The sequence below is a fragment of the Elgaria multicarinata genome, chromosome 2 (genome assembly GCF_023053635.1).
Source record: "Elgaria multicarinata webbii isolate HBS135686 ecotype San Diego chromosome 2, rElgMul1.1.pri, whole genome shotgun sequence".
Lineage (NCBI taxonomy): Eukaryota > Metazoa > Chordata > Lepidosauria > Squamata > Anguidae > Elgaria > Elgaria multicarinata.
This window is the reverse complement of record NC_086172.1, coordinates 15,276,492-15,303,365: the sequence shown is the minus strand read 5'-3', so window position 1 is coordinate 15,303,365 and position 26,874 is coordinate 15,276,492. Positions and strand designations below refer to the sequence as shown.

Genomic DNA, 26,874 nt, shown 5'->3' with positions numbered 1-26,874 from the left:
ATTGTGTAAAGGCCAGGCCACTGCCAAGTATTCAGTGGTGCCGGGGTTCTGTTTCTCACGTTTTTTCTTTTTCTTAGGTCTCTGGAATATATGGGAGCCAGTGTCTGTGCTCATCTGTGGGCACAGCATGGTCCTTTGGGCTGGATGGAGGGCTTCCCAGTCAGGCTGCAGATCACAGCTCGGATTCAGCTGGTGTGCCAACATCCAGTGGTTGGGCAGACATGGCATGCGATGGGAGCGCCTCCTGCTCACGTTATTCCAGCAAGGTCTGGTGCATTCTCCCCTGCAGGTGCTGGTGGTACACCTGGGAGGAAACAACCTTGGTTTGTACACAGATTTTTCAGGCTTTGGCTGACTTCCAGGTTATATGGCAACGTTGGCTGGGTATAACCATCACGTGGTCCTGGAAAGGCATGGAAGGTCCTGGAAGGGCATGGAAACATGATTCCCTCATAGGGGAGATGCTCCAACCCCTTAATCATTTTAGCTGCCCTTTTCTGCACTTTTTCCAGCTCCATAATATCCTTTTTGAGGTGTGGTGACCAGAACTGTACACAGTATTCTAAGTGTGGTTGCACCATAGATTTATATAAAGGCAGTATGATACTGGCCGTTTTATTCTCAATTCCTTTTCTTATAATGCCTAACATGGAGTTTGCCTTCTTTACAGTGGCCACACACTGGGTGGACATTTTCACCCAACTGTCCACCACAATCCAAAGATCTCTTTCTTGTTCTGTCACTGCCAGCTCAGATCCCATTAGGTTACACTTGAAGTTGGGGATTTCCCCCCCCCCCCAACATGCATCACCTTACACTTGCTTACATTGAGCTACATCTGCCATTTGGATGCCCAGTCTCCCAGCTTGGAGAAATCCCTTTAGAGCAATTCACAATCCTTTTGTGTTTTAACAACCTTAAATAATTTGGTGTCATCGGCAAATTTGGCCACTTTGCTACTCACTCCTAATTCCAGATCATTTATGAACAAGTTGAAAAGAAATGGTCCCAATACCTATCCCTGTGGGACCCCACTATTTACTTCCCTCCATCAGGAGAATTGACCATTTATTCCTACTCTCTGTTTTCTGTTCTTTAACCAGTTACTGATCCATAAGAGGACTTCTCCTCTTATTCCATGTATACTAAGTTTATTCAGGAATCTTTGGTGGGGGATTTATCAAAAGCCCTTTGGAAGTCCAAGTAAACAATGTCCACCGGATAACCCCTGTCTACATGTTTGTTGACACTCTCAAAGAATTCTAGTAGATTAGTGAGACAGGACTTGCCTTTGTGGAAGCCATGTTGATTCTTCTTCAGTAGGACCTGCCCTTCTACATGCTTACTAATTTTGTCTTTAATAATCCATTCAACAAATTTACCTGGAACAGATGTCAAACTAACTGGCCTGTAATTTCCTGGATCCCCCCTGGATCCCTTTTTGAAAATTGGTCTTACATTGGCCATCTTCCAGTCCTCTGGTACAGAGGCTGAGCTTAGGGATAAGGTGCATATTTTTGTGAGGAGGTCTGCAATTTCATATTTGAGTTCTTTGAGAACTCTAGGATGGATACCATCCGGGCCTGATTATTTATTTGCTTTCAATTTGTCAATAAGGTTGGGAACTTCATCTTTTGTCACCACTATTTGCCTCAATTCCTCAGACTCCCTTCCTGAAAACATCAGTTCAGGCACAGGCATCTGTCCTGTATCCAATGCAAAGAATTCATTCAGCTTCTCTGCAATTTCCCTGTCCTCCTTCAGTACTCCCTTAACTCCATTGTCATCCAACGGTCCAACTGCTTCCCTAGCTAATGTCCACCCATAGGAGGCATCCTCCAGCCCCCTGCCCTGTGATCCATTTGGGGATCCACTGGAGGGGATGGAAGGCACTCCTTCTATCCTCTTGAGCCAATCTCCAGGTGGATTAGGATTGCAGCAGGTGGTGGCCAGGGACATGCTCTTCCGTGGCAACGTGTGTGGCATTGCAATCGGCAATGCCCCACCCAGGGACAGAACAATCAGAGCTCCTCAAGTGCTCACCAGCATGGGATTATTTTCCCTGCCCATGGAGCCCTGCTGGGTAAGAGCGGCCAGGGTTTCTGCTGCTCTTGCCTTGCGATTTATTTAAAATAATAAATGGAAGCCACCAGATGACACGCTAACCAACGGCTGTGCGGATAGCCAATGAAGCAGCCCGTGGTGACAGTGTATCCAGGATCCTGCAGAGACTTAGGGCTATTGAGCCAGAGACTCTGGACCTCATTCTGGAACTACTTACTACAGTTGCTAAAAGGAGATCCTGATCCTACAGCAACTGATTTCACTGATCCTGTGTTGTAACAGGAATTAATAAAGTCTATAATTGCTGCATTCATGTGGTTCCAGTAATAATTTGGGATAGAAAGATGACAGAGGGACCTGTTCCCCTTGGCAGAAGGGGGCAGACTTTGTGACAGTGAGTTACATTGATCTCCCATTTTCCTTCTTATAGTAACAAGTATTGTTTAAAACTATTAATTAAATTATTTATAACAATCAATGTTATACCTCACCCTCATAAAATGTATAAAGGAACTTCAATTCTTGTAAAATTCTCCTTTCCATTTCTCCTCATCTCTAATTTTAATTAATTAATTAATTAATTACATTTATATCCTGCCTTTTTTCCTCCAAGGAACCCAAGGCAGCATACATAAGCCGCCTCTTCTCCATTTTATCCTCACAACAACAACAACCCTGTGAGGTAGGTTGGGCTGAGTCTGTGACTGGCCCAAAGTTACCCAGTGAGTTTCCATGACCGAGTGGGGACTAGAACCCAGATCTCCCAACTCCCAGTCCAACACCTTAGCCACTACACCACACTGGCTGAGTATATTTTAATATACTCAGTTTTACAATTTGTGTCATATGCAATATTTTATATAGTCATATTTTAATCTTGGGACCCTGCTCTTTCCCCCATTGAGTTCCAATCAAAGTTTTTGCAGCTGGAAGCATATTCCATGCCAATTCTTAATGACTAGTTCAAACTGGATAATATATCCTAGCACTGAACAACTTACATAGTGAACCTCCCCACCCCCACCCGCCCAAAAACCTCAATTTGGGGATAAGCCAACATATGTGTTGAAAATTAGGTCCAGAATGATCACATCTGCAAAACTTATCCATTCTGCTTTTGTACATCTTATTCACTCTTGGCGGAATTGTGTATCATTGATATAAAAACTTGTAATGATTTTCTTTACTATTATAACTCTTGTATAGGGCTGGCCCCTTTCTTAAAAACATTTATCCAAGCCCTTAAGAACTGGAAGATCCAACTATCATTTCCCTTTCTTTAAAATTACCAACTGTGTTCCCTTCAGTATTTTATATATTATAAAACTTTTTTTGCAATCCTTTTATTCCATCAGATTTATAAACCATTTTTTTAAAAAAATCCTATCAAATATATATTCATATTTCTCATGTGTGTGTTTTTGCTTTATATCCATTTAGCTGCAAATACTGATGCCCAAAAGCATAACTCATGACATTTGTAAATTTTATTTTGTCCATACTGAGCCCAGGGTATTTCACTTCCTCTCATCATATATCAGGATGTATGACTTAGGGCAGCTTTTCAGCTCCAATCAGCCCCAAACACCAGAACCAAGGATCAGGAATGCTTGGGGATGTAGTCCAAAACATCTGGAGGGCAGCTGATTGGGGAAGGTTCAGTTAGAACATCCCTAATTGTGTCTTCAAAATCTTCTTATCACAAGCTTTCACTCAACCTTTTTAGTTTGAGAATGTTGAACATGCTGAATGCTAAGTATATTCTGCTGGTCAGTTTGCAAGAGCATTGTACACATTGTTCAGGGTGACCATATGGAAAGGAGGACAGCGCTCCTGTATCTTTAACAGTTGTATAGAAAATAGAATTTCAGTAGGTATCATTAGTATGCAGGCAGCACCTGCTGAATTTCCCTCTTCATCACAACAGTTAAAGCTGCAGGAGCCCTGCCCTCTTTTGTATCTGGTCACACTAGTATAACTAGAGCAGCTTTAACTGCGGTGATGGAGGGAATTTCACCAGGTGCTGCAGGCATTCAAATGACACCTACTGAAATTCCTTCTTCATCACAACTGTTAAAGATAACAGGAGCCTTGCTCTCCTTTCCATATGGTCACCCTAATCATTGTTCACACTAATTTCGGCCCAGATTCCCAATTACTTTTGGATCTTACCAGTTTCACACAGTGAATATTTGTTTTGAATTGACCCCAGTGTGGTGGCCTTAAGGGGAACCGCCTGAGACTAATAATCTCTCTCAACTAGGATATACCAGTTATTTATCACACTAATGGAATAGAGGGGGCAGAGTTCAGTGGTAGAGTACAGGATTTACATGCAGAAGTTCTCATGTTCATTGCTTGGCACCTCCTGGTAGGGCTGGAAAGACTGCTGCCTGAAAGCCCAGCATAGAATCTGCCAGGTTGTCCAACAAGTTTCTGTTTGCTTTCAGTACAGCTAGAAATACACACCACACTCTATTTGCCTTCTGGAGTATGATTAAGAAATGCAATGTTTGATTTGTAGGAAGGGTCCTTGAATCCTTATTTTCAGGTAGGCAGGGTTGGAAATTTTTTTCACACAACAGTAATTAACGTTGCTCTTGTGGTACGTTCACTAACAAGTCTTCATTGAAATATTTTCTATTTCTGCTTTAGCAAATGTCTGTAAGCATGACCAAGTACTGAAACCTCCGTAGAGACAGACAAAAAGGGGCTGATGGTAGCTGGGTACTTACACAGCCAAGGCTGCAGGAAAAATAAGCATTCATGCATATGGAAAAGCTAAGTATCACATGAAGGCCAGACAGTTTTAGACTCTGATTTGTTTGGTGATATCATCGGCCTTCTACGCTGTTGAGCTTGTGCTAGTACTGAGTATCTGCATTTACCATAAGAAGCCAGGGGGAGGGGCTGCAGAAGAGCCACGAATGGCCCTAAACAGGACAGATCCTCTGCCCATTTAACTTTAAAACTGTAGAGCAAAATGATGATGATGATGATGATGATGATGATGATGATGATGATGATAAGAAATCCATAATAAGAAATCCAAGCTGTTGTTGTAATAAAGTTATATCAAGCCTATGAGAATACAAGTGAAGCAGGGCCCAATGATCGTCTCCCCCAGACGCTCTTGTGACCCGGAACCACAGACACACAAGATCCAGGTTGCTTGGAAGCCTTTGCATGTCCAGCTGCGCCCAGCTCCCTGCAGATGTTCGTGCTGTAAGCACAGATGCCAGCAGAAGGGACTTATCTGCATGTGTCATGTTGGGGAAGGAGTTAGTGAGCGTGGTCCTGCCCCATTCTCCCCTCAGTCATTGGTCTAACATTTGAAGAAGGGAAACATCTGAAGAGGGCAACAGCAATGTTCCCACAGCAGGTGGGGCAGCGGGGTGAGGAAGGGGTGAGGAAGGATGCCTCCAATATGAATGTGACAGTGGCGACAAGCTTCCCAGCTGTGACATTTTTATCGACAACATTTGTCTCATTCGAGCAGGCATTTCGTGATAGGGGGTGGTATTATTTAGTAATGTGTTAATAATTTCGTAAAACCTGAATCTGAAATTGGCTATAAACTTGGATATATATATATAAAACTGTAACAGGTTTTCAGTAGTGTGTTATTCATCCATTACTTTCTATTGCACAATTAATTTATATGAGTCTTTATAGAATAATGTAAGAGAAGTAGAAGACAGTTCTCTCCACTGACAAGCATAAGATCTTTCTTTCTTTCTTTCTTTCTTTTTTAGTGAGGGAAACAACTTCCTTGAGTGAGCTAATAGGTAGAGCAGCTACTACTAGTTTAGTAGTAGTTGTAGGTGTTGGTTATATGATGCAACCACAGGGCTTTTCCCCGAAGCTGCTCATTAGAAAACTCAGGGGCCTAACCCCACCTTTTGTCTGATGTCACTAAAGCCCTTCCACCGTGCAACCTCACTCTGGCATCAAGTCAGGGGTGTTCTGGGGTGGATGGTGACTGCTGATTGGTTGCTGGAAGCCAGGCAGAATGCAGGCCCAGCAAGCTGAATAGCTGCCGGAAAGCCTGAACAGCCTCCTGTAATTTAGATTACCCCACCACCACCCCAACACCACACAGCAGTGAAAACATGGGATTTAGCGGCAAAGTGGGGGCAACGCAGCACCATGAAGGCCGGGCTTGGGATAAAGGTAGCAAACAGTATGTACCAAACAACATCTTTAGTGAATTGCCTTCAGGAGAAGGCTAAAAGTGATTGGACCATGGACCATATTGATCCTCTCAGATTTTGCCAATCATGTATTAAAAATGTACCTCCTCCTGGATTACTCATAGTAGCCAGCTCATCATGGACACAGGAAAATATTGTCTTCTGATTACGGATACTTTAAAACCATTAATGTAAATGTACTCTTTAAAGGAGCTTCCCATTTGGATGATTCACTTCCTGCCTCTTCCCTCAAAATAAATAATTCCTTTAACAGGAGTGAATTAAGTTTCCCCTTCTCTTCCCAAGAATTTTAGTATCTGCATGTTTTTCTTTCACATCCTTGTCTTAGTTTCTCAAGGGAAAACCAAGCTTTTAAAATTGTATAATTTATTTATTTTTTAAATGTTGTGGTATGGCACTTTGCCCTGTCTAGTACAAGCATCAAACTCCATCATATTAAACGGCCTTTTAATTATCAGCTCTTATTGAACCATTCAAATTCTCCATTAGTTTTCCTCCTGAATATTGCATCTGCATACCCTTCCAGCATTGCAGAATGAATTATTTTCATCTGTCTTCACTGCAGAAGATGTGGGATAAAATATTTCCAGATTTGGGAGGGGAAATCCATTACCATCCACTGCTGCTTTCCATAATGGAAATTTGTTTATTTTATTTATTTATTTATTACATTTCTATACTGCCCAATAGCCGGAGCTCTCTGGGTGGTTCACAATGCTGCAGACTCCCATTTGATTTAAATGGATTGGAATTCTCAGCGCGCATAGGCCTACCCTATCGTGCCTACATAGTTGAGACAAATTTTATAAAATAAAGCATCCACACACAAAAAACATTGACAGTCTAAATTAACTTATTTACAATAGAATGAATCTTGCAATAAAGAAGGCAAAATAATAATAATAACAACCCTGCACTATCTTTGCGAATTGGTATGCAGGAAAAAAAATCTTCCCATCGTCATTAACTGGTTACTACTTCTGCCACTACTAGCCATATTGCTACCCAGAGTGGGTGTGTGGGGAAGTAAGTGTTTGCAAGACTGCAGCCATGTCGGTGGCCTGCTCTTAGGGGCCTCTCTCATAATGGAGAGAGATCTCACTCCAATGAGTCCACCACTCCCATCAAACCAACTGGGACAGGAGGCCTCTCCCCAGAAAGATGCTGGCTTTGCGGACGAATACCTGCTTCTCACCACCCTTTCCTCTCTTCTCTCACAGCCTGTGCACTTGCGCAAATCACAGCTCCATAAGTGGGAGAACAAAAGGTGGAATATAAATGAAATAGATTAAAAAAAAAACAGAATCTCTTTAGTAGCATTTTTCTTCCATGTGCCTAATAGCAGTGAAAACAACTTGAAAACTGTAAATAAAGCAATAAAGGAACTGGCAGAAAAACTCAAAACCGCTGTCTATTCTCTTTGCAAAATCATGGAAGACGGGTGAGGTGCCGTACGACTGGAGGAGGGTTAATGTTGTCCCTATCTTCAAAAAGGGCAAAAAGGAGGAACCTGGGAACTACAGACCAGTTAGTCTGACATCCATCCTTTGGAAATATTTGGAGCAGATTATAAAGATCAATTTTTGATCGGGTAACTTCCCTAGTGGACTGTGGGAATGCTATGGACATAATATATCTTGATTTCAGCAAAGCTTTCGACAAAGTATCCCATGACATTAATGCTAAAAGTGAGCTAGATGGAACAGCTATTAGGTGGATTCACAGTTGGCTACTCAGAGTGCTTATCAATGGTACCTTTTCAAACTGGGGGGAGGTAATGAGTGGGGTACCACAGGGCTCAGTCCTGGGATCAATGCTCTTCAATATGTTTATTAATGATTTGGACAAGGAGGTGCAGGGAATGGTTATCAAATTGGCAGATGACATAAAATTGTGTGGGATAGCTAATATGCTGGAAGACAGATCACAAGATGAATATGAGCCAACAATGTGATGTGGCTGGAAAAAAAAAGCAAATGCTATTTTGGGATGCATTAAAAGAACTATAGATTCCAAATTTCACAAGGTACTGGTTTCCCTCTGTTTGGCACTGGTTAGACCTCATCTAGAGTATTGTGTCCAGTTCAGGGCACCACACTTTAAGAAAGATGCAGACAAGCTGGAGGGGATTAAGCGGAGGGCAATGAGGATGATCAGGGGTCTGGAAACAAAGCCCTATGAAGAGAGACTGAAAGAACTGGGCATGTTTAGCCTGGAGAAGAGAAGATTGAGGGGAGACATGATAACACTCTTCAAATACTGTGTGAAAGGTTGTCACACAGAGGAGGCCCAGGATCTCTTCTTGATCATCCCATAGTGCAGGATATGGAATAATGGGCTCAATTTACAGGAAGCCAGATTCTGGCTGAACATTAGGAAAAGCTTCCTGACTGTTAAAGCAGTACAACAATGGAGCCAATCATCTAGAGAGGTCATGGGCTCTCCCACACTAGAGGCATTCAAGATGCAACTGAACGGCTACCTGTCAGGTATGTTTTAATGTGGATTCTTCCAACTCTTCTATTCTATGATTCTATGAAATAGTAAAGTCTTCCCTCTGTTCTCCTTTGATGGACATCAACATTCCAATTCATATTTCCATGTTTTACTTAGCACTTACTCTAAGCGCTCTTCCTCTTTTTTGCGCAGATCAAAGTCCCGCTGAACCACTTCCCAAACATGTTTGGCCTCCTCATCTGTCAATTTGGAAAGATCCAGTTTCCGTCCCATTTTTAGGAAGTAGAGCACCTGTAAACAAGAACAAATATATGATAAAGTGTGTCATTTTGTCCCCAATGTTGTTTAACAGTTACACGAAGCCGTTAGGAGCGGTCATTAGGGGATTTGGAGCAAAATGCCATCAGTATGCTGGTGACACACAGTTCTCTCTCCCTGTGACAACTGCATCAGGAGAGGCTGTGCAAGTCCTAGATCAATGCCTAAACTCAGTAATGGGCTGGATGAGGGCCAGTGAACTGAAGTTGATGGAAACCCTTTGGGTGAGTGGTTCCCAAGTCCAGGAGAGAGGCTCGTTGCCTGTTCTGGATAGGGTTGCACTCCCTCTAAAAGATCAGGTTTGTAGTTTGGGGGGCACTCCTAGGTCCATCTCTGTCACTGGAGCCTCAAGAGGCTTGGAGTGCCTTTTACCGTCTTTGGCTGGCTTGGCAGTTACAGCCTTTTCTGGACAGGGATAGCTTGGCCACAGGCGCTAGTAACAATAAGACTGGACTATTGCAATGCAATTCATCCCTATGTGGTGCTGTCCTTAAGGCTGCTGCAGAAGCTGGAGCTAGTGCAGAACGCAGCAGCTCGGCTGTTGTTGGGAGTTGCCTCTTCTCAGCTCAGGGAACTGCACTGGCTGCTTATTGGCTACTGGGCCAGCTCTAACATTCTTGTAGTAGTGTACAAAGCCCTAAACAACTTGGGACCAGGATACCTGAGATAACGTCTTCTCCCTTACCAACCTGCCCTACTACTGAGGTCATTGGAGGGCATGCTTCTGGTGGTTCCACATGGACCTTTAGCCTGATTAGAGTCCACCAGGAGAAGAGCCTTTAGTGTGGTGGCCCTTTCTCTTTGGAACTCCCTGCTCCTTGGGGTCAGCCAACACTATGCTGTTTCCAGCGCCTCCTGAAAACAACTCTTCCCCAAAAAGCCTTCCTCAACTGACCAGCCACTGTTTTTATTGGTCTTTCATTTTGAATTGAACAAATTTAATTTGCTGTTTTTAATCTTCTTTCTTCTTACTCCTTTATTCCTTTGTTCACCACTCCAGAATCTATTTTAGTTACGGAGCGGTATATAAATATTGTAAATAACTAACTAATAACTAAATGAGTCATATTTAGGGGTAGTTATTCTATCTTAGGCAATATTTGTTTTTCCTTCCAAAGTATGTAATTGCCTCCATCACATCTAGTTTGGTCCTCAGTTTCATCACTCCATAGACTTGGATGAGATAGATGCTGATCTGCTCCCACAACCTGTGACCACCACCAATAGCCATGTATTATAGCTTGCCAAGTGCTTGCCAATGCCCTGGTTTTGCAATGCTGGGCAGGCAGCAAACATAAGAGGATAATGGACCCATCCACCCACCCCTGGTGAAACACTGCTCATGGTAAATGAGCTATGTTCAACTTGGGTGCTTACATCTGGACCAGGGGAAGCAGCTATAATTAGGAAATCAGGGAGAAATTCATATCAATCAACTCCCATCACCCACACACCTTTTCACATTTTTTTCCAAGCAAACTTTCCAAACGTGACACAGTAGTGTTAAGGACTATCCACACAGCCACAGGTTTTAACTTTTAAAATCCTAAATGGCTTTGACCTGAAATACTGCCTTCTCTCGGATGCACCTTAAGATCTTCTTGTATCAGGATGCCTATGTAACCAGTTGCTGGGGAACATGGACAGAAGGGTTCTGATGCACTCATGTCCTGTTTGTGGATTCCTGGTCAACAGCTGACTGGCCACTGTGTGAAGAGCCATGCTGGACTAGATGGACCCTTGGTCTGTCCCAGCTTCAGGGCTCTTCATATGTTCTTAGAAGCCCTGGTCAGTGTGCCCCCACCAAATGAAGGGTGATGACTGGGGAGAGGGCTTCTGGTCGTGGCACCCCAGTTATGGTATACACTTCTCAGAGAGCTTTGCCTGGCACCATATGTCTGTTTTTTCTCAGTACCAGGTAAAGACCTTTTGTATTTACACAGACCTCTTAAAAACAGTCTGGGCCTCTCAGCACTGTGTGTTTTAAATGTATTTTAGTTTTAATAGTTTGTAATGTTTTATGTTGTATCTGTTTTGTGAGCTGCCCAGAGAACTTATGTTATGGGACAGTTATATAAATGCAATTAAGAAATAAATAGATTGGTGTCTGCTCTTCTGCTTTCAGATAATATACTGGTCAGATTAAAAAGTGTGTGGATTTTGTTCTAGAAATTAAAAATGACTTCAGATGTTCTTTTGCAGGAAGTAGGCTAGTAAAATGAAATTCACGAGGATGCCGATGAAGAGACAGATAGGTCTGCCAAGAAAGTCTGCTGATACTATACAACCAGGCCAACTTTGTTCAGTGTGGGTTCAGCGAGAGGCATAATTTGTTAGCTGCCAACTCTTCCAAAGGCAAAATGAAAAATAGAGCCATTACCTGACCATATATGTTAACCATGTACATATATGGAAAAATAAAAGTGTTATTTCTTTTGTGTGGGGTTTAAATTAAATTAAAAACTGTATCTAGGTATCAAACAACAAAGATAGACATTTAAATTGGGAGGGCTGGTGCCAGTCTTCCATATGATAAGACAAATGGAACAATTGACTCGAGCTATACTTCCCAGAATATATTATTACCACACACAAAAATAGTAACATTTTGTACTATACAACCTTTCTTTCACAAATGTATAGAAAAAAAGGTGTGTGTGTGTGTTTTAGAAAGGAAAGAAATGTGCAGAATAGAGCTGGAAGCTGTTTTGTCATAATGAAACAGAGACAATATGATATAACTACTTCTATTTTCTTGCTGTTTTGTGAAATGATGCCCTGATTATAGGCTTCAATCCACTGAGGCCTGTGTGTAGCAGTAGACTGAAAAGTGAAACAACCAAATGCAACAAGACATATAGTATCCAGGTCACAGATAATCTGAGCAATTTTATCTGTAGGGTCACAGCAGGCAGAGGATGAATCAATCTGATGGTGGGATGAGCCAGACTTCTATAGCCCAGGTGCCACCTAGAGCAATGTGACTGTAATGACTCCTATTGGATGCCCTGGTGGTGGGAAGCAAAAGCCCTCTAAGCCTCCATCAGTGCACTGGCATAGTCCCATTAATTTACTCTAAGTCAAGTTTTGTCAAGATTCGGCATCCATCCATTCTCAGTTATCTGCACTTGTTTCCCATGTCTCTTCTATTAAACCAGGGGACTGAATGCTGCCACTCCTTGCAAATGTCTCCTTAGAGATGCCTATTGGTGGACATGGTGACTGACCAATTTCCCAACAGGAAATTGACAAAGCAGCCACTGCAGAGAACAAGAGGGGTGGTCTCCAGGGCAGGATCTATGCTGCTGCTTTAAAACAGTTTATAAGGGTTTTGACAATTGTAGGGTGATCATATGACAGGAAAAACCCAGAGTTGTTAGGATTTTTAGTAACAAATTTGGGAAAGGATGGGAATTATGAAATTTAAAGAAAAATCCGGATTTTTCCCATCCTCCCCACCCAAAAGGCAGCTCTACTTTAAAGGGAATTAACAAAAATGCTTACAGCTCCGCCATTTTTAAAGATAAAGAGATGAAACTTGGCACCATGATAGCTCTTAAGGAAGGCTTTAGCCATGCTGAGTTTGAAGCACATCTGTTCATTCTTTGATTTTTAGGGCGAGGCATCCACAGATCGAAATATGGGAAAGGAGAGGTCAGTCGAAGCAGCCCACAGGGCAAAACAGAACAGGCCAGAGGCCCTTTTCTCAAAGTTCCACATCATGGGCGATGAAGAGTCATCCTTAGAGAAAAACTCTCACAACCAACAGTGAGGTGCCAGTCGGGAGAGAGGCTCTGATCTTAGCGGATGTTGGAACCTGGTATGGCGTTGCTTTGCTTCGCTAACCCTTCCCTTCCACCTCACTTTGTTCACTTGTGACAATCATATACACTTTTCTATCTATCTATCTATCTATCTATCTATCTATCTATCTATCTATATATATATTGAAATTTAAACATAAAAAAGCCAGCCAGTCAGCCGGCTGGCAGCAAACCCCATTAACAGCAGCAGCAGCTTACAGCAGAGTGAGGATACAGCCAGAAAAGATATTTGAGGGAAGGGGAGACTGTATCACACATTATAGCAAAAGCTTCAAAGTACAGCAAAAGCTACAAAAGTAGGAGTGAGTGAAGTTGAATGTCTCACTTGTTCTTTATTTCAGTGATGTTATGTAGAACAGATTTGTCTTAATTGCGGGAAGATGTAGTGCGGAAATAAAGAGGTGACACAAAGTAGTTGGGTTTAAACAAGGGCCAACATTTATTTGATGGATCTGCATAGGGAAAACCTAAGTGGGCATCTACCTTGAACGGCGTAAGCTGTTGATAATCAGGGCGAGACATTCTGAGCCATGGGGGGGGGGGGCTAACCATCGCCACCCCTTGGCTCCCCCTTTCAGGGTAGTAGGCCTTCTAGTGTCACCCCTCTTCATGCTGCTGGGCTCAGAGTGGGTGAGAAAGGTTGGCCTCAAGGGTAATCCTTATCTCAGCAGCTGGGCCACAGGGCTTGGAGATGCTGAGCCTCAGGCATTACCCATCACCACTTGGTGCCTTGGAATGCTCACCGACCTTATCCAACTGCAGATGCCCGCCTACCCATCAATAAATGTGACCCAATTGAACCAATTAACCTATTTAATACTCCCTGGCTGTCTTGCAGTATGACGTAGGTGAAAAAACTCATAACCAATTCAGATTATGAGCAAAAAATTCCTACTTGGCCCCCTGAACAGGCAACCGGCAAGCCCATACTGCCTATAGGGAGATAGGGAGGGAGCCACTTCTAGAAGAGAGGGGGAAAGGAGGGGCATGAGCCCTTAAATAGGCTCAGAGTCCCCTCCCCTCTCCACTGGCACGAATCTGCCAGCCAATCACTGACCTCCACACTGCCTTGTTCCGCCCCCACCCACAACTTGCTTCCCCACGCCCAGGCTATGCCGGGCACAGCAGAGTAGCATTTGTGTGCTGTAAAATCAGAAATGTGACCGAGGCTATGTTCGTGGTGCTGGACTTGCCCCCTTGGTGCTGGACTTGCCCACCTGGGGGCTGACCATGTTGTCCTCCTTTTTGGTTTCCAAAATATGGTCACCCTACTGTTGGGTCCCAGGACACACTCCATATACAGTTTTTAAACCATTTTCAAAGAGTTGTATCCTGCTTGGTGTAGAATTGGCCCATGAATACTCTGGAAACTGATGGGATCTGTAAATCTCCTGGGGTAATGGAGAGAAACCTTATACACTACACCAATTCCACTGATGTGACCACCGAGATAGATAGTTCCACCAGGAAAAGACCTTGGAGTGCCCTTCCCAGGGAGGCTCATGTGAAGCTTTCATTGTTTTCATGCAAGTACCAGGCCCAATCTTTTCTCTTCCCAGACTTTAAATAAACCACTTATGTTAGCTTTTAAAACTTCGAACACTTTTGATTTTTGAATGGAGCACTCGTGATTTAGTTACTACGTATGCTTCATTATTTTATTTTCTATTTTAAGAAATTATGCTTTTCTTGTTTTTTACTGCTTTATAAACTGCACTGAGAACATAAATTTCTGTTGAAGGTGTGGGATTCGAAGTATGGAAATAAATAAATCTGTAACAGTTTGGCTTGTGCCAGCCAGACCAGTTCTGTACCATACACATCCAGCCAGTGTTCAGTATGACAGATCAGGTTGGCCGTTTCCTCAGCATTGTTGAAGAAAACAATGATTTTACTTACATTAAATCAGCAGTAGAATAAAACCTGGAAGGTTTGTCAAAGTCAGATCCAGTCTGTCTAAGGCTGGAGGGAAGATCAAAATGGGCCCAAATGAGTTGTTTATTACCCCTCCCTATCCTTCATTTTCGCTACCCAATGGCCTTTGTCCCAGGGTGAATCACCTTATGACACCGAAATTCACCTGCCATTTTGCTGCCCATTCATGCAGCCTGGAAGTATCTTTTGGGATTTCTTCATGATCTGCTTGGGATTTTATTATCCCCAAAATTTGATGTAATCTGCAAGCTCGGCTACCCCATTATTGGACCAAATGCCAGATAATTTCAGTAAGTTCAGTTATACTGGTCCCAATGTAGACTCACTATTTAAACTCTTCTGTACTATCCTTTTATTCCTATATTCTTCTTTCCTTTTTAACCACAAGATCATAGAATCATAGAATAGTAGAGTTGGAAGGGGCCTATAAGGCCGTCGAGTCCAACGCCTGTACTGACCTGTACTGTCAGCCCGTAACTGCAAACTTCCCTGAGGAGTTTTGGCATGTGATTTTGTTGAAACATTTTTGAAAATTGAAGTTTTCTGTCTATTACACGTCACCAGAAATCAAAAACTCATTGTTCAACATGGCTGAACAATAAATCCATTGACAGTTACTTGTCAACTGGTTTGAAAGTAGTTGACAACTAGTTGAACATAATCAACAAATCAGCAGATAACAATTACCATCATAACAACGCACAATTTTTCCAGAGCAAATATAGATAGATAGATAGATAGATAGATAGATAGATAGATAAGAGTCTGTGGTAACAGAGGAGTTATAGCAATGGCTGGCCACAAAACACTCATTTTCCACAAGGCAAACTGGTGAAACTCACCTAAAAACCTAAGTACAAGATAAAGGTAGGGACTGAGCACCAAAACACAAAACCACTCTTTTAAATACTAAGGAAGATGGTGCTAGAGAGGGGAAAAACTTAAGAAATGAAATTAAAATTAGGAGAGGCAGGAAGTCTGATAGGTGCCAAGAGAGGTGTTCGTGAGCACACTAGTGCCCACAGGCACCACACTGGAGATTCCAGAATGATATTATTGGTCCAGGTCATGCAGAAGGAAGATGGGTTCAGGAAGGACATTTCCCATGTAACAATGGAAATTTCAAGTATTTAAAGGTGGACATTGTAAGCTTCATCCCACCAGCCTTATATTGCGCAGTTGCAGCAAAATCTATGCAAAAGACTCAAATGACGCTGACATTATAGTCTGCTTTAACTGCGAAGGACACAGATGACATTGACTATGTCCTGCTGTGATTGCAGTTCTCCCCCCTCCCCTTATAGTGAAATATTTTGGTGCAGGGAGAGTCCTGTTCTTCCGGGCATGCGAAAACACATCGCTCAAATTTCAATATGTGTTTTCATCCATCATTTTCAATGCGCTGTACTGTGGGCTTGGTTTCAAAGGGCGGTATTGCTGATGAAGGAGAGGGGTGTGCAAATTCAAATCCTTTCTTCCTCCTGCAACTCCCCTGCTCCCTCCTAGCAGGGAAACAGGAGAGGCTAAATCCCCCAGTTGAACAAGCAAAAAGCAGCAGCAGCAGCAACCCTCACCCACATATATACAAATCAAGCAGACAGGACAGCGAGAGAGGATAGGAAGGGGGGAGAGACTCTTTAGATCTATGTGTATTTTTAACCATTTTCCACTGCAAAGGAACACATTGTTCCCTAGATCCTTAAGAGCACTCTTCAAAGCAAGACAAGGCTGGTCAGTTCACCCAAATGTCTTGTCAGTTTCAAGTGAAGTCCTTTGGCTGCTTCTGAATCAGTGTGTGTGTGTGTGTGTGTGTGTGTGTGTCCTTTTCCATCCTACTTGCCCCATTCCCCTATCCCCTCCTTGTTCTCCATGGGGGTGGGGTGCCTCCCAACATCACAGACGCAGGCTGTGTGTCTCTTCCCTTATTGATTTCTCTCCCTAAAAATGTGTTGCTCTTGTTCTTATTTGAATGGGAGTTGGTGGGGGAAGGACACAGATCGTACCGTATTTCTTTGATTCTAAGACACCATCGATTGTAAGAAGCACACTAATTTCAGTACCACCAACAGAAGAAAAGCTTTGATTCTAAGAAATAATAAACGCACCCGCGATTCTAAGACGCACCCCATTTTTAGAGATGTTTATATGGGGGAAAAAGTGTGTCTTAGAATCGAAGAAATATGGTACTTCCATTCCTTTGAGCATGTGAAGCTGAGTGGGGGATGGCAGGAAACACAAACAGGGGGAAGCAGAGATGGAAACATTCTCCGGGGGGGGGGGATCCTGCATCTTCCCACCTTTTTCTTATCTTTTTTTTTTAACAATGGGGGTCCAGTTTTTATTAGGAGCCCCCACATGGGAAAGCATGGCTTAATCCTCTCACTAACTGTGATTTCCCTCTCAATTTCTCTGTCATTGGAGGTCCTGGCACTGCGTTTGAAGTCTCCCCCTCCATACACTGGGATGGCCATTCCTACCTTGCTTCACTCCCCCATCCCACCCACCCCCATTTTTTTTCCTTTTTAAAGTTGCAAAAATTAAGACTGCAATCTGAGGGGCTCTAATTTGGAAATGCATTCCGTTGAACTCCATGGGATTTATTTACTGAGTAAGCATGCAAAAGAGCTGACTGCAGTCTTACCTAACATTCTACTTTGGTGTCCAGTAACAAGAGAAGCAAATCCCAATCCCTGTTGTCAGAGGGGGAGTTGTCCCTCCTTCAAACAACCAATAAATGGTAGGAGGAGGTACAAAGAAGATCTGGGGGGTGGGGATAACAACATGTGTGAGTGAACCTTAATGGATCTCTGCAATGCACTACAGCAGAGGTGTAAGTTTACAAGTTTTCATATGCTATATAAGCACTATATAACCGAAATGGGATAATTCGAAGGTAAACCAGAACAAAAGTGTATGTGGGATAAACCGCTATATCTTGTTTCTTATGAGAGATGGCCCAGAAATTTAGAGTCTATTACTAGAAATTTACAGCTTTACAAGTCCATCCAGCCAACACCCAAGAAATATACTGTCTCTTATTATAAGAAGGAAAGTGGATTTCAGCATGACTATCAGCTGATTTCCTGCCTTGTTTTTATCTCCAACCCACAGCTGATTTACAGAGGCAATGAAACCAAGAACAGATTATCTTTATGTTAATCTAGCAAAATGTCCATTATTATAATGGGTGCAGTTTATGCAGTGGCGTGGCCTGTTGTGAAAAAGAAAGGCTGGGCCCTGTGAGGTAGGACCCACCTCCTCTCATCATTCTAGTCATGTGAGATTTAATGCCCAAATATTACATCTTTTGGCATGGTCAGGTTTTACTCCCTCCCAATGGTGTTTAGTTTGTCTCATGCAGTTCCTGGAATCATTGATCGCAAGCTCTTCACTTGCACACCCCACCCCATCTTAGTCCCCCCCCCCTCTGGTGGTAATGCTTGAGTGTGGGTGAATTTGGAAACTGGGTTTCATCTGCTGCACATTCTACTTTAAAATAACTTTTATCTGGAAAAGATGATGGGCACATTTCTTTTAGGATGAGACATTTTATTGACTTGCTTTCAGTTATAATACATCCTATTCCAAGGAGTCATGGATTGATACTTTATCAATATTGACAATTTAATAATAATAATAATAATAATAATAATAATAATAATAATAATAATAATAGGGATGGCAATGAAGAAAGCAGTTGCAAGTGGCAGTTGCTTTACACTGATTTGATACATGCAACCCATTTACTATCATGGGAAGTACAGCTGACTAGTTTGATCTCTCTCAATGAATACCTGCAAAGCACACATAAGTCATAAAGTGGGTGGGTGGGTAATTTTATCCGAGACCCCAGATTCATGGGAAAGATACAGGGCAGATCTACACCAAGCAGGATATAACACTTTGAAAGCAGTTTGAAAACAGTATGTGGAATAAGTCCTGGGCCCCAACAGTTGTCAATACCATTATAAACTGTTATAAAGCAGTAGTGTAGATCCTGCCTAAAGATTCATAGGGTTGCACCCTAAGAGATTAATATCATTTGACTGGCATTCTAACCTATTACCACTTGTAGACTTAATGTAAATGAAGTCTGGGGAATGAACAGCCAAAGCAGTAGAATTCATAGTTATATCAGCCTGGATCAAGGGAAGCGGCAGATTGCTTCCACTCCTGCATGGGGGTCTTCCCAGGTTCTCCCTTCCAGCAGCAGTGCCCTTCCATCCCTGAGAAACATCTCCAAAAAGTCATGCCCCCCCCCTCCAGAGTGCATCCCTTGTGGCACAAGAGGCTGGTGCTGGTGGTGCTGGGCAGCTCAGACTTCTCTGGATCTAAGCCAATGAACATGGCACATACCCCCAAAATGTGTTTTGGCACATGTGAAAGTGTGGACCCAAGTCAGCCTTCCCTAACCTGGTGCCCTCCAGATGTTTTACACTACAGCTTCCAATGCTCCTGACCATTGGACATACTGGCTGGGGCTGATGAAAGCTGATGTCCAAAACAACTGGATGGCACTAGGTTGGGAAATTCTGCTTTAAGTGCTTTACAAACACTCTGCAGCGTGGTGGTGGTGGGCACACATCAGCGTTAACCAATGCTATTATCACATGAAATCACATTTCATACATTCTACAAATACAGGTGCTCTAATGAAATTTCAATATCTACAGGCAGAGAATAACAGAGAGGAACCTAACAATTCTGGGTCAATGTTAGTCAACTTGTGCAAATGTAGGGTGACAATATGAAAAGGAGGATTAGGCTCCTGTATAGAAAAAGGAATTTCAGCAGGTGGCATTTGTATATATGCAGCACCTGGTGAAATTCCCACTTCATAGCAACAGTTAAACCTGCAGGAACCCTGGCCTCTTTTATATCTGGTCAAGAGGGCAGGGCTCCTGCATCTTGAACTGTTGTGGTGACGAGGGAATTTCACCAGGTGCTGCATGCATACAAATGACACCTGCTGAAATTCCCTTTTCTAAATTACTGTTAAAGATACAGGAGCCCTGTCCTCCTTTTCATATGGTCATCCTACTCAGTACCCTACCTGTAAATTAGAATGATTTCTCTCTCTCTCTCTCTGTCTCTTTCTCTTTCTCTTTCAGGGTTGCTATGGAAAGAAGCACAGAATCAATTTTGAAATGCTCAGTTTTCAGTTATTCTACCTTGATGTGTTAGACAAATCCACATATGTACCTGCATCATTCAAGGCCTACAACATCAAACAATTACTTAAATGTAAGTTCAAATACCATAGGGAGTTTTTATATCAATTGACAGCACCAAAACCACAATATTTTTAATGGAGGCAATTTGCACTCCCAGCTGTGAACCGTCATGGTACAGATAATTTAGTCATGAGACATCAGTACACAAGTATTTTTATATTAGCCTTTATCTATTCCTTCAGTCTATTTATGGCCAGAAGTTTCATTATGCTATAGATGTATATACCACAAGACTTAAATTCAGTTGAACATTTAACTGTAAACAAAAACAATGTAACCATCACTGTACTAATATAAAATCACCTAACAGCACAATCCATATGTCTACGCAGAAGTAAGTTAAGGTCAATGGGTCTTAGTCCCACGTAAAGTTGTATAGGACTGCAACCACAGGCTTACTTTTGACAGTGGGACTTACTTCTAAGTGAATATGCATAGGATTGTGCTATCAGTCTAGTTTTTCAGGTGTATTTTTGTTTTTAACTAACAGTGCATAACTCCACCGCCATGTTGGGAGCATGAAGGAATTACAGAAGCTAAATACAACTATGCTGTTTCAGCCAGTATAAACATTAATCAGGTTGGCATTTAACTGGTCAGGAGTAATTCTCATAATTAACACCCAATGCACATTAGAAAATATTGTTTCAAGCTTTCTGCAGGCTCAACCTAATATTTATGCATTATGCACACCAACTTTGTATTTATTTATTTATTTATTTCATTTTTATACCGCCCAATAGCTGAAGCTCTCTGGGGGGTTCACAAGAGTTTTCTACACAGTTATAAAAATTGCATCATCACAATTAGCACCATCAAAAACACAGGAAGTCTTCAACATGATATAAAAACAAAATCAAACTAAAAAAGGAAAAGTGGGTAGACAGGTAGAACCACACTCAGACTCAAAACTGATAGAGAAACGTATGCCTTTTCCCATCACAACAATATCACAAACCATATCATGGCTTAGTGTCATGTGTGAACCAGGCCACCGGTGCTCATTGCATAAACTTTATTGAAATGTTTCAGTATTATAATTTTAATTAATGGTGTTTAATTGATATAATTTTGATCTTAAAAATGAAAAATCATAGGAGGCCTATCTGACTGACCACAGTTCAGAAATGTTTAATGGCAAACAATTAGAAAAACTGAGAATTAATAACAAATACACAAATTAGTCCAATTTTAGTCAGCCTCTGATAGTTTGTTCTGTAAATGTGAAAAACAAAATGCAAAGAGCTGATTGGGAGTGGGCAGATTTGCAGGGTTGTTTAATTTTTTGCTAGTTGACGGCCAGTAAACAATTCTGGGGGTTTGGTCTATTTGCTAGAATGGCCTTCTATAGCATTTCATAAATGGGAGTAAGTCCACTTAATGCTGCTTCCATGGATCTAATGAAACAGAGCTCAACTCGGACCATTTTCCCAGATCAAGCCCTTGGGTGCTGCATGCAAACCCAGGCAGAAATTTATCAGACATTTTACTTCCTTAAATATTTTGCTTTCACAAATACTTCATTTCAATAAACATTTATTGAAAAGGGAGTTACCTTGAAGAACAGCATTTTAGATTTGCACTGGATTTATCTCCATGTTTCCAGTAATGAGTCAATCAGAAATTAGAAATCTGTATCTCACATGACAATGCATCAACAGAAAAATAATTAATCACAATCATTTTGCTTATTATGGTTACAGACCAGCAAAGTTAGTATAAAGCATGTAAAACATAGGTCAAAAGTGACATGATAGCAAAATGCAGTTTTGTAGAATTCCTTCTCTCAGGAGGATAGCAACATTTCCCCCTAATTTGCATTGAGGTCATAAAAAACGTAGAAACCTTTTCAGTGATACAGGAGGACACACCCCTTAAACAAATTGATACTAAAGTTGTTGCATTACTGCCAGAAAAGGTTAATAGCGGGGGGGAAATAGCTTCTTTCTGCAGATAATTCATGTTTTTAATATCCAGAAGCAAAGAAATTAAGAGTTTCAGAAAGATGCTGTATTTTAACAAAACTCATAAGTTCATCAGAAGCAGCACAAATGGGAGCCATCTCCACCCATGTCTAACCATCGTGCAAGCTACTTAACTGAAATTGGTATTTTAGAAGCTGTTCCCATATGCATGAAGTGATAGCCTCTTTCTGAACCTGAAAGCATTCAGTGTCACAGAGTAATATTGAAATGTTGCTTACAATCTGGGCACCCTTGAAATAATTGTATGCAGAGATTCAGTTCAATGCCTATAGTAACATCTTCCTTCTTAATCCACAAAATATTTTGCTGCTACGTACGTCTCTGTCTGTCACCCACCTGCTTTCAGCCTTGCTTCCTTACCTTTGCCACCTGTTTCAACTCTTTTCTTGCCCAGTGCCAGCAACTCTACTCTAGGCTCTGCCCAGCCTGCAGCTGCACTTGGCTTGACACTTTAATCAGACCATTTCCTGTGCTGATAACATTTGCCATCAGCAATCAAGTTCTCGCACCTTGCCACAATGCCTTGGAGTCTTTAATAGCATTCCAACTTTAAACTTGCCATTTTTAATGTTCATTTTTTGTTACCTGGTGAGGGTGCTGATGTTGCTCAGATCTCTGCCTCTTTCTCAGTGGAAATCCTGCCCTAGATGGTGGTATAAAAATATGCTTTTGTCACATGCTTTTAATGCTGGGCTGCCATCCTCTCCCTTAGCCTAGGGCGAACGAGAACAAACTACCTAATCGGTGCACAGCGATCACGTGGCCTGATTAGTGCTTGTCTCAGAGTTAACTTCCTGGGCAGCGGCTGACTGCTGCAGCAAAAGAAAAGGGAAGAACGGGCGCAGTAGCTTTCCAGCTGCCCCTGAGATTCCAGCCATCCAGCAGACTCTTCCTGGGTGCTGCTGCTGCTGCTGGCAGCAGATTAACAAGAAACCCACACTTTGTGTCTTAGGCAAAGCAGGCACTGGGTCAGTGTACAGCAAAAGGCAACAATAATAACAAGTTGGGTGTTTGTTTTATACATAGGCATAGAACCTGAAAGAGATTGGAAAGCAGGTAAGCAGTCCGTGCCAGTAAAGAAGAGGAAACACAAGGAAGGGGAGGAGCTCTGAAAGTACAAAGTGACACAATGTGGAGAGAGTGGACCGTTTTTCTGGGACATACTATTTGGCATTACTTGCCTGCAGGGGAAACATAGGACAGCACTTGCTCATACAGAAACCATACTTGCCCATAGGGCAGCATAGGATAGTACTTGCTCATAAGGAAAAATATACCTCCCCATAGGATAATAATAATAATATTTCTTACCCACATCTCCATTCTGATCGAGGCGGGGAACAACAATAAACGATAAAATACATAAAACTGAATTAAAACATAACATACATTGTTAAAAACATCCTTATCAATAGGGAAGCCATGCCTGCCCATAGGGAAACATAGGACAGTACTTACCCATAAGAAAACCATACTTGCCCATAAGGATCCATATGACAGAACTTGCCCACAGGGAAACAAATGACACTACTTGCCCATAGGGAAACAAAGGATAATACATCTCCATCCCCATAAGAAAATCATGCTTGCCCATAGGGAAACAGGATGGTAATTCCACATAAGGAAATCATACCTGTCCATAGGGGAACTTCGGACAGCGTTTGCCCATAGGGAAACCATCCTGGGGGTGGTTGTAGTTAAGGAAGATACCCAGCCCACCCCCAGTGCTGAAGGGAAAGGGAAAGCTAATCTATCCTCTGCATCGTTTCCATCCCATAGAAATATAGCTTCCACCCACACTCTTTCTTTTGTAGAAGTCTATAATCCAATGCTTGGGTGCAGGATCCTCCTCACTTCTGTTGGTTTAGAATGCAATGCTAAGGTTTTAGTGTTGGGCTAATAATGCAGGCTTCCTCAGAAGCAAGTCCTACCAATTTCAAAAGATAAAGAGTGTCCCTCGATCCAGAGGGAGAGGCAGCTAACAATGATGATGATGATGATGTTGATGATGATGTGCCTTCCTTGGCATGTGTGCAAAGGATTAGAGAGGACGTCTGCTATACTGTTTCTTTGCAGCCCCCAGGAAAGCCAGAACTTCATGTAGATAGACATATGATGCTGAGCACACTTATTTGGGAGTAAGCCCCACTGAAGACAATGGGACTTCTAAAGTTGGAATAAACAGCCCATTATAGCCTATGGAAATTAACTAAAATGCTTAGAACAGCCTCATTTTTAAAAGATAAAGAGATGAAACTTGGGACACTTGAGAGCACTTAAGTAGAGCTTTAGGCATACCAAGGTTGAAACAGAGCCATTCATGCCTTGATTTTTAAGATTTCTTTTAAAAAAAGTTCAAACTCAAGGTCTAGGACCTTGAGCAATACAAGTTTAAAAAAAAGAAAAGAAATTAAAGATGAAGAGATGAAACTTGGCACCATGGTACTTCTTAAGTAGGGCTTTAGCCATGCCAAGTTTGAATCAGATCCGTTCATTCCTTGAATTTTTAAAAATCCATAAAAATCAAGGCATGAATAGATCTGCTTCAAACTTGGCATGTTACCTCCCTTCTTAAGAGCTATCATGGTGAAGTTTCATCTCTTTATCTTTAATTTTATTTTTTTAAACTTGTAAACTAATACCTTCATGTGTAAGGATTATTTTAAAACTATTGATGGTTCTCATTTTTGCCTTCCCCATAACACATAGCATGGGAGTTGCAGCGCAACACACTTGGAGAGCATCAGGCTGGAGAAGGTTGGATTATGTTTGGATCCTATACATGTCTTTTCAAAAGTCAGTGCTGCTGAGTTCACTCAGGCTTCCTCCCAGGTGGTATAGGATTGCAAACTAATGTCATCTGAGAGGTGTTCAAGAAAACTAAACGAAACCTTCTCTGCTCCTCTGTCACTTTGATGAGATGATGTATTGTGGCAGGATTGTGGAGAGTGAACAGTATATTTTAAGAAAAATATTTTTTTTCTTTTCACATTTTAAGAAAAAAAAAGGTCCCTTGAAGGGCAGGATATTGACCAAAAGTTCAAACTGACAGCACATGCTTTGGTTCTACATCTGCAACAAATAGTGTCCCTTTTGTTATCCATTGTGCTGCTATATGTGAGATGTGTGAGAGAAAAATATTGGGCAGCCCCTGTATTTGGTAAGGATATAGAACAGCATTTCCCATCCTGCTGCCCTCCAGATGTTTGAGATTACGACCCAGCATTCCTGACCATGGGACATACTGACCTGCAATGATGGGAGCTGTAGTCCAACAACTTTGGAGGGCACCAGGTTGGAGAAAGGCAGCTCTAAATGAAAAAAGAGAAGTAGGTGGACCTAAGTTGTTGTCATCAGTTTTCCACAACCCTGCAGTCACCTCTGCATATCACATTCTCCATCCTGCCCTCATGGTTTATCTTCTTTGGGAGAAGGAGAATTTCACTGGCACTTTCTGCCTCCTTAGGGAGGCTGTGGTGTTAAGGATTGTGAGCCTTAACTCCCAATTTCCCTGCTTTTTGATGCTTGGTTGAAAACTGTAGAGCCTTAACTTGTTTTGTAAACTGTAGTTTTTTGTTTAATGAATTTTAATTGTATGCATTTACCACTAGTATTTTTGGTTTTTTGTATTTATTTTGGACAATTTTCCCCAGGGAATTTTTTTTACAGCTTTTGGTGTTGTTTGTGTGCTCATTGCAACATCAGCAATGCGAAATAGGAAGAGGAAGAGAGCCATTTTTCATATACAATCTAAACGATGTAAGTTGTGTATACATACATCTTTGGGGGGAAAATACAAATCAACACCCTCCCCAAGAAATCATCCTCATTTAGGGCGCAATCCTTTGGGTCAGGCCACAAGCCTCTTAACTCAGAGGCTTAGATAAGGTGGTGTGTGTTTTTATGGTCTAGGTGAGATGTTGGGGAGGTCGGAGTTAGCTGGGCTTCCCCTGTCTCCTCCCATCTCTACCTTCAGGAATGCTCCCTTTCTGTCCTTTCCGGTGTTGCCTTTGTGACCTTGGAGAGCAGCTACCTGTGAGAGGGTGGGAATGGGTAGCCTGGACCCCTGGGTCTGAAGTCAGAGTGGTGTTTCCAACCTCAGATCCAGGGATCCAAATTTCCTATGCCCCCCCCATAGGATTGCTCTCTCCATATCCTGGGGCTTGTCTTGATGGAGGGGGGGATTCGGAGTGGCAGCAGGTCATCTACATGATGCAGCTGCCATTGCGAAGCCATCCATGGGCAAACCCCAGAAACTCTGCTTTATAAAAGTTGGGCATTTGGTCACCATCGGCTGAACTGGACAGGGATGGGGGCGGACTGGGAGCTCCAATTTGGGCTCCTCACTGTAAATGAATTTTAAAAAACCTTGGGGATGGAAGGAGAGGAAGGGGGCAGCCAGGAGGCCACCACTGCTGCCGGGCTGAGCATTGGAGAGGGTGGAGGAATGGGGCAGCTGACTCTCCTCCCTCTGGCTTTTAAAGAAGTGGGAGGAGAGGAATGGGGCAACCTTCACATCTACAGATTTAAAAAATGGGAAGGGGAGAGGAATGGGACAGCCAGAGGGAGGTCAGAGGGAGGAGAGCTGGCTGCACTGTTCCCCCCCTCCCGCTCTCGGCGGTCAGGCTGGCGGTGGCGGCAGCAGCAGCATCTCCACATTGGCGCTCCTTCCCATGCAGATGGTGGGAAGGAGCAGCAATTCAGGAGCCCGGGGCCTCAGGGCGCAGACCCGCTGCTGTCAAGATGAGGGCCTGTTCAATTTGCAACAAGGAGCAGCAAAACATTCCGGGAGAAGGAGGAAGAGAGCTTCTCCTTTCTCTTAGAATAAAAGCAGGTGGTGTGA

At 42.4% G+C, this 26,874-nt stretch overlaps 1 protein-coding gene across 1 annotated transcript in view; it reads right to left on the bottom strand.

Moving 5' to 3' along the window:
* Nucleotides 1–22,688, bottom strand: part of MLPH (melanophilin) — an 88,264-nt gene extending 65,576 nt beyond the window's left edge. The window contains exons 1-2 of the mRNA XM_063115868.1: nucleotides 22,617–22,688; nucleotides 8,899–9,026 (exon numbers count right to left, since the gene is read on the bottom strand). Coding sequence (XP_062971938.1) covers nucleotides 8,899–9,008 — 110 coding nt within the window. The 5' untranslated portion in view covers nucleotides 9,009–9,026; nucleotides 22,617–22,688. The remainder of the gene's footprint in view (nucleotides 1–8,898; nucleotides 9,027–22,616) is intronic.
* Between the last annotated feature and the right edge of the window lie 4,186 nt (nucleotides 22,689–26,874).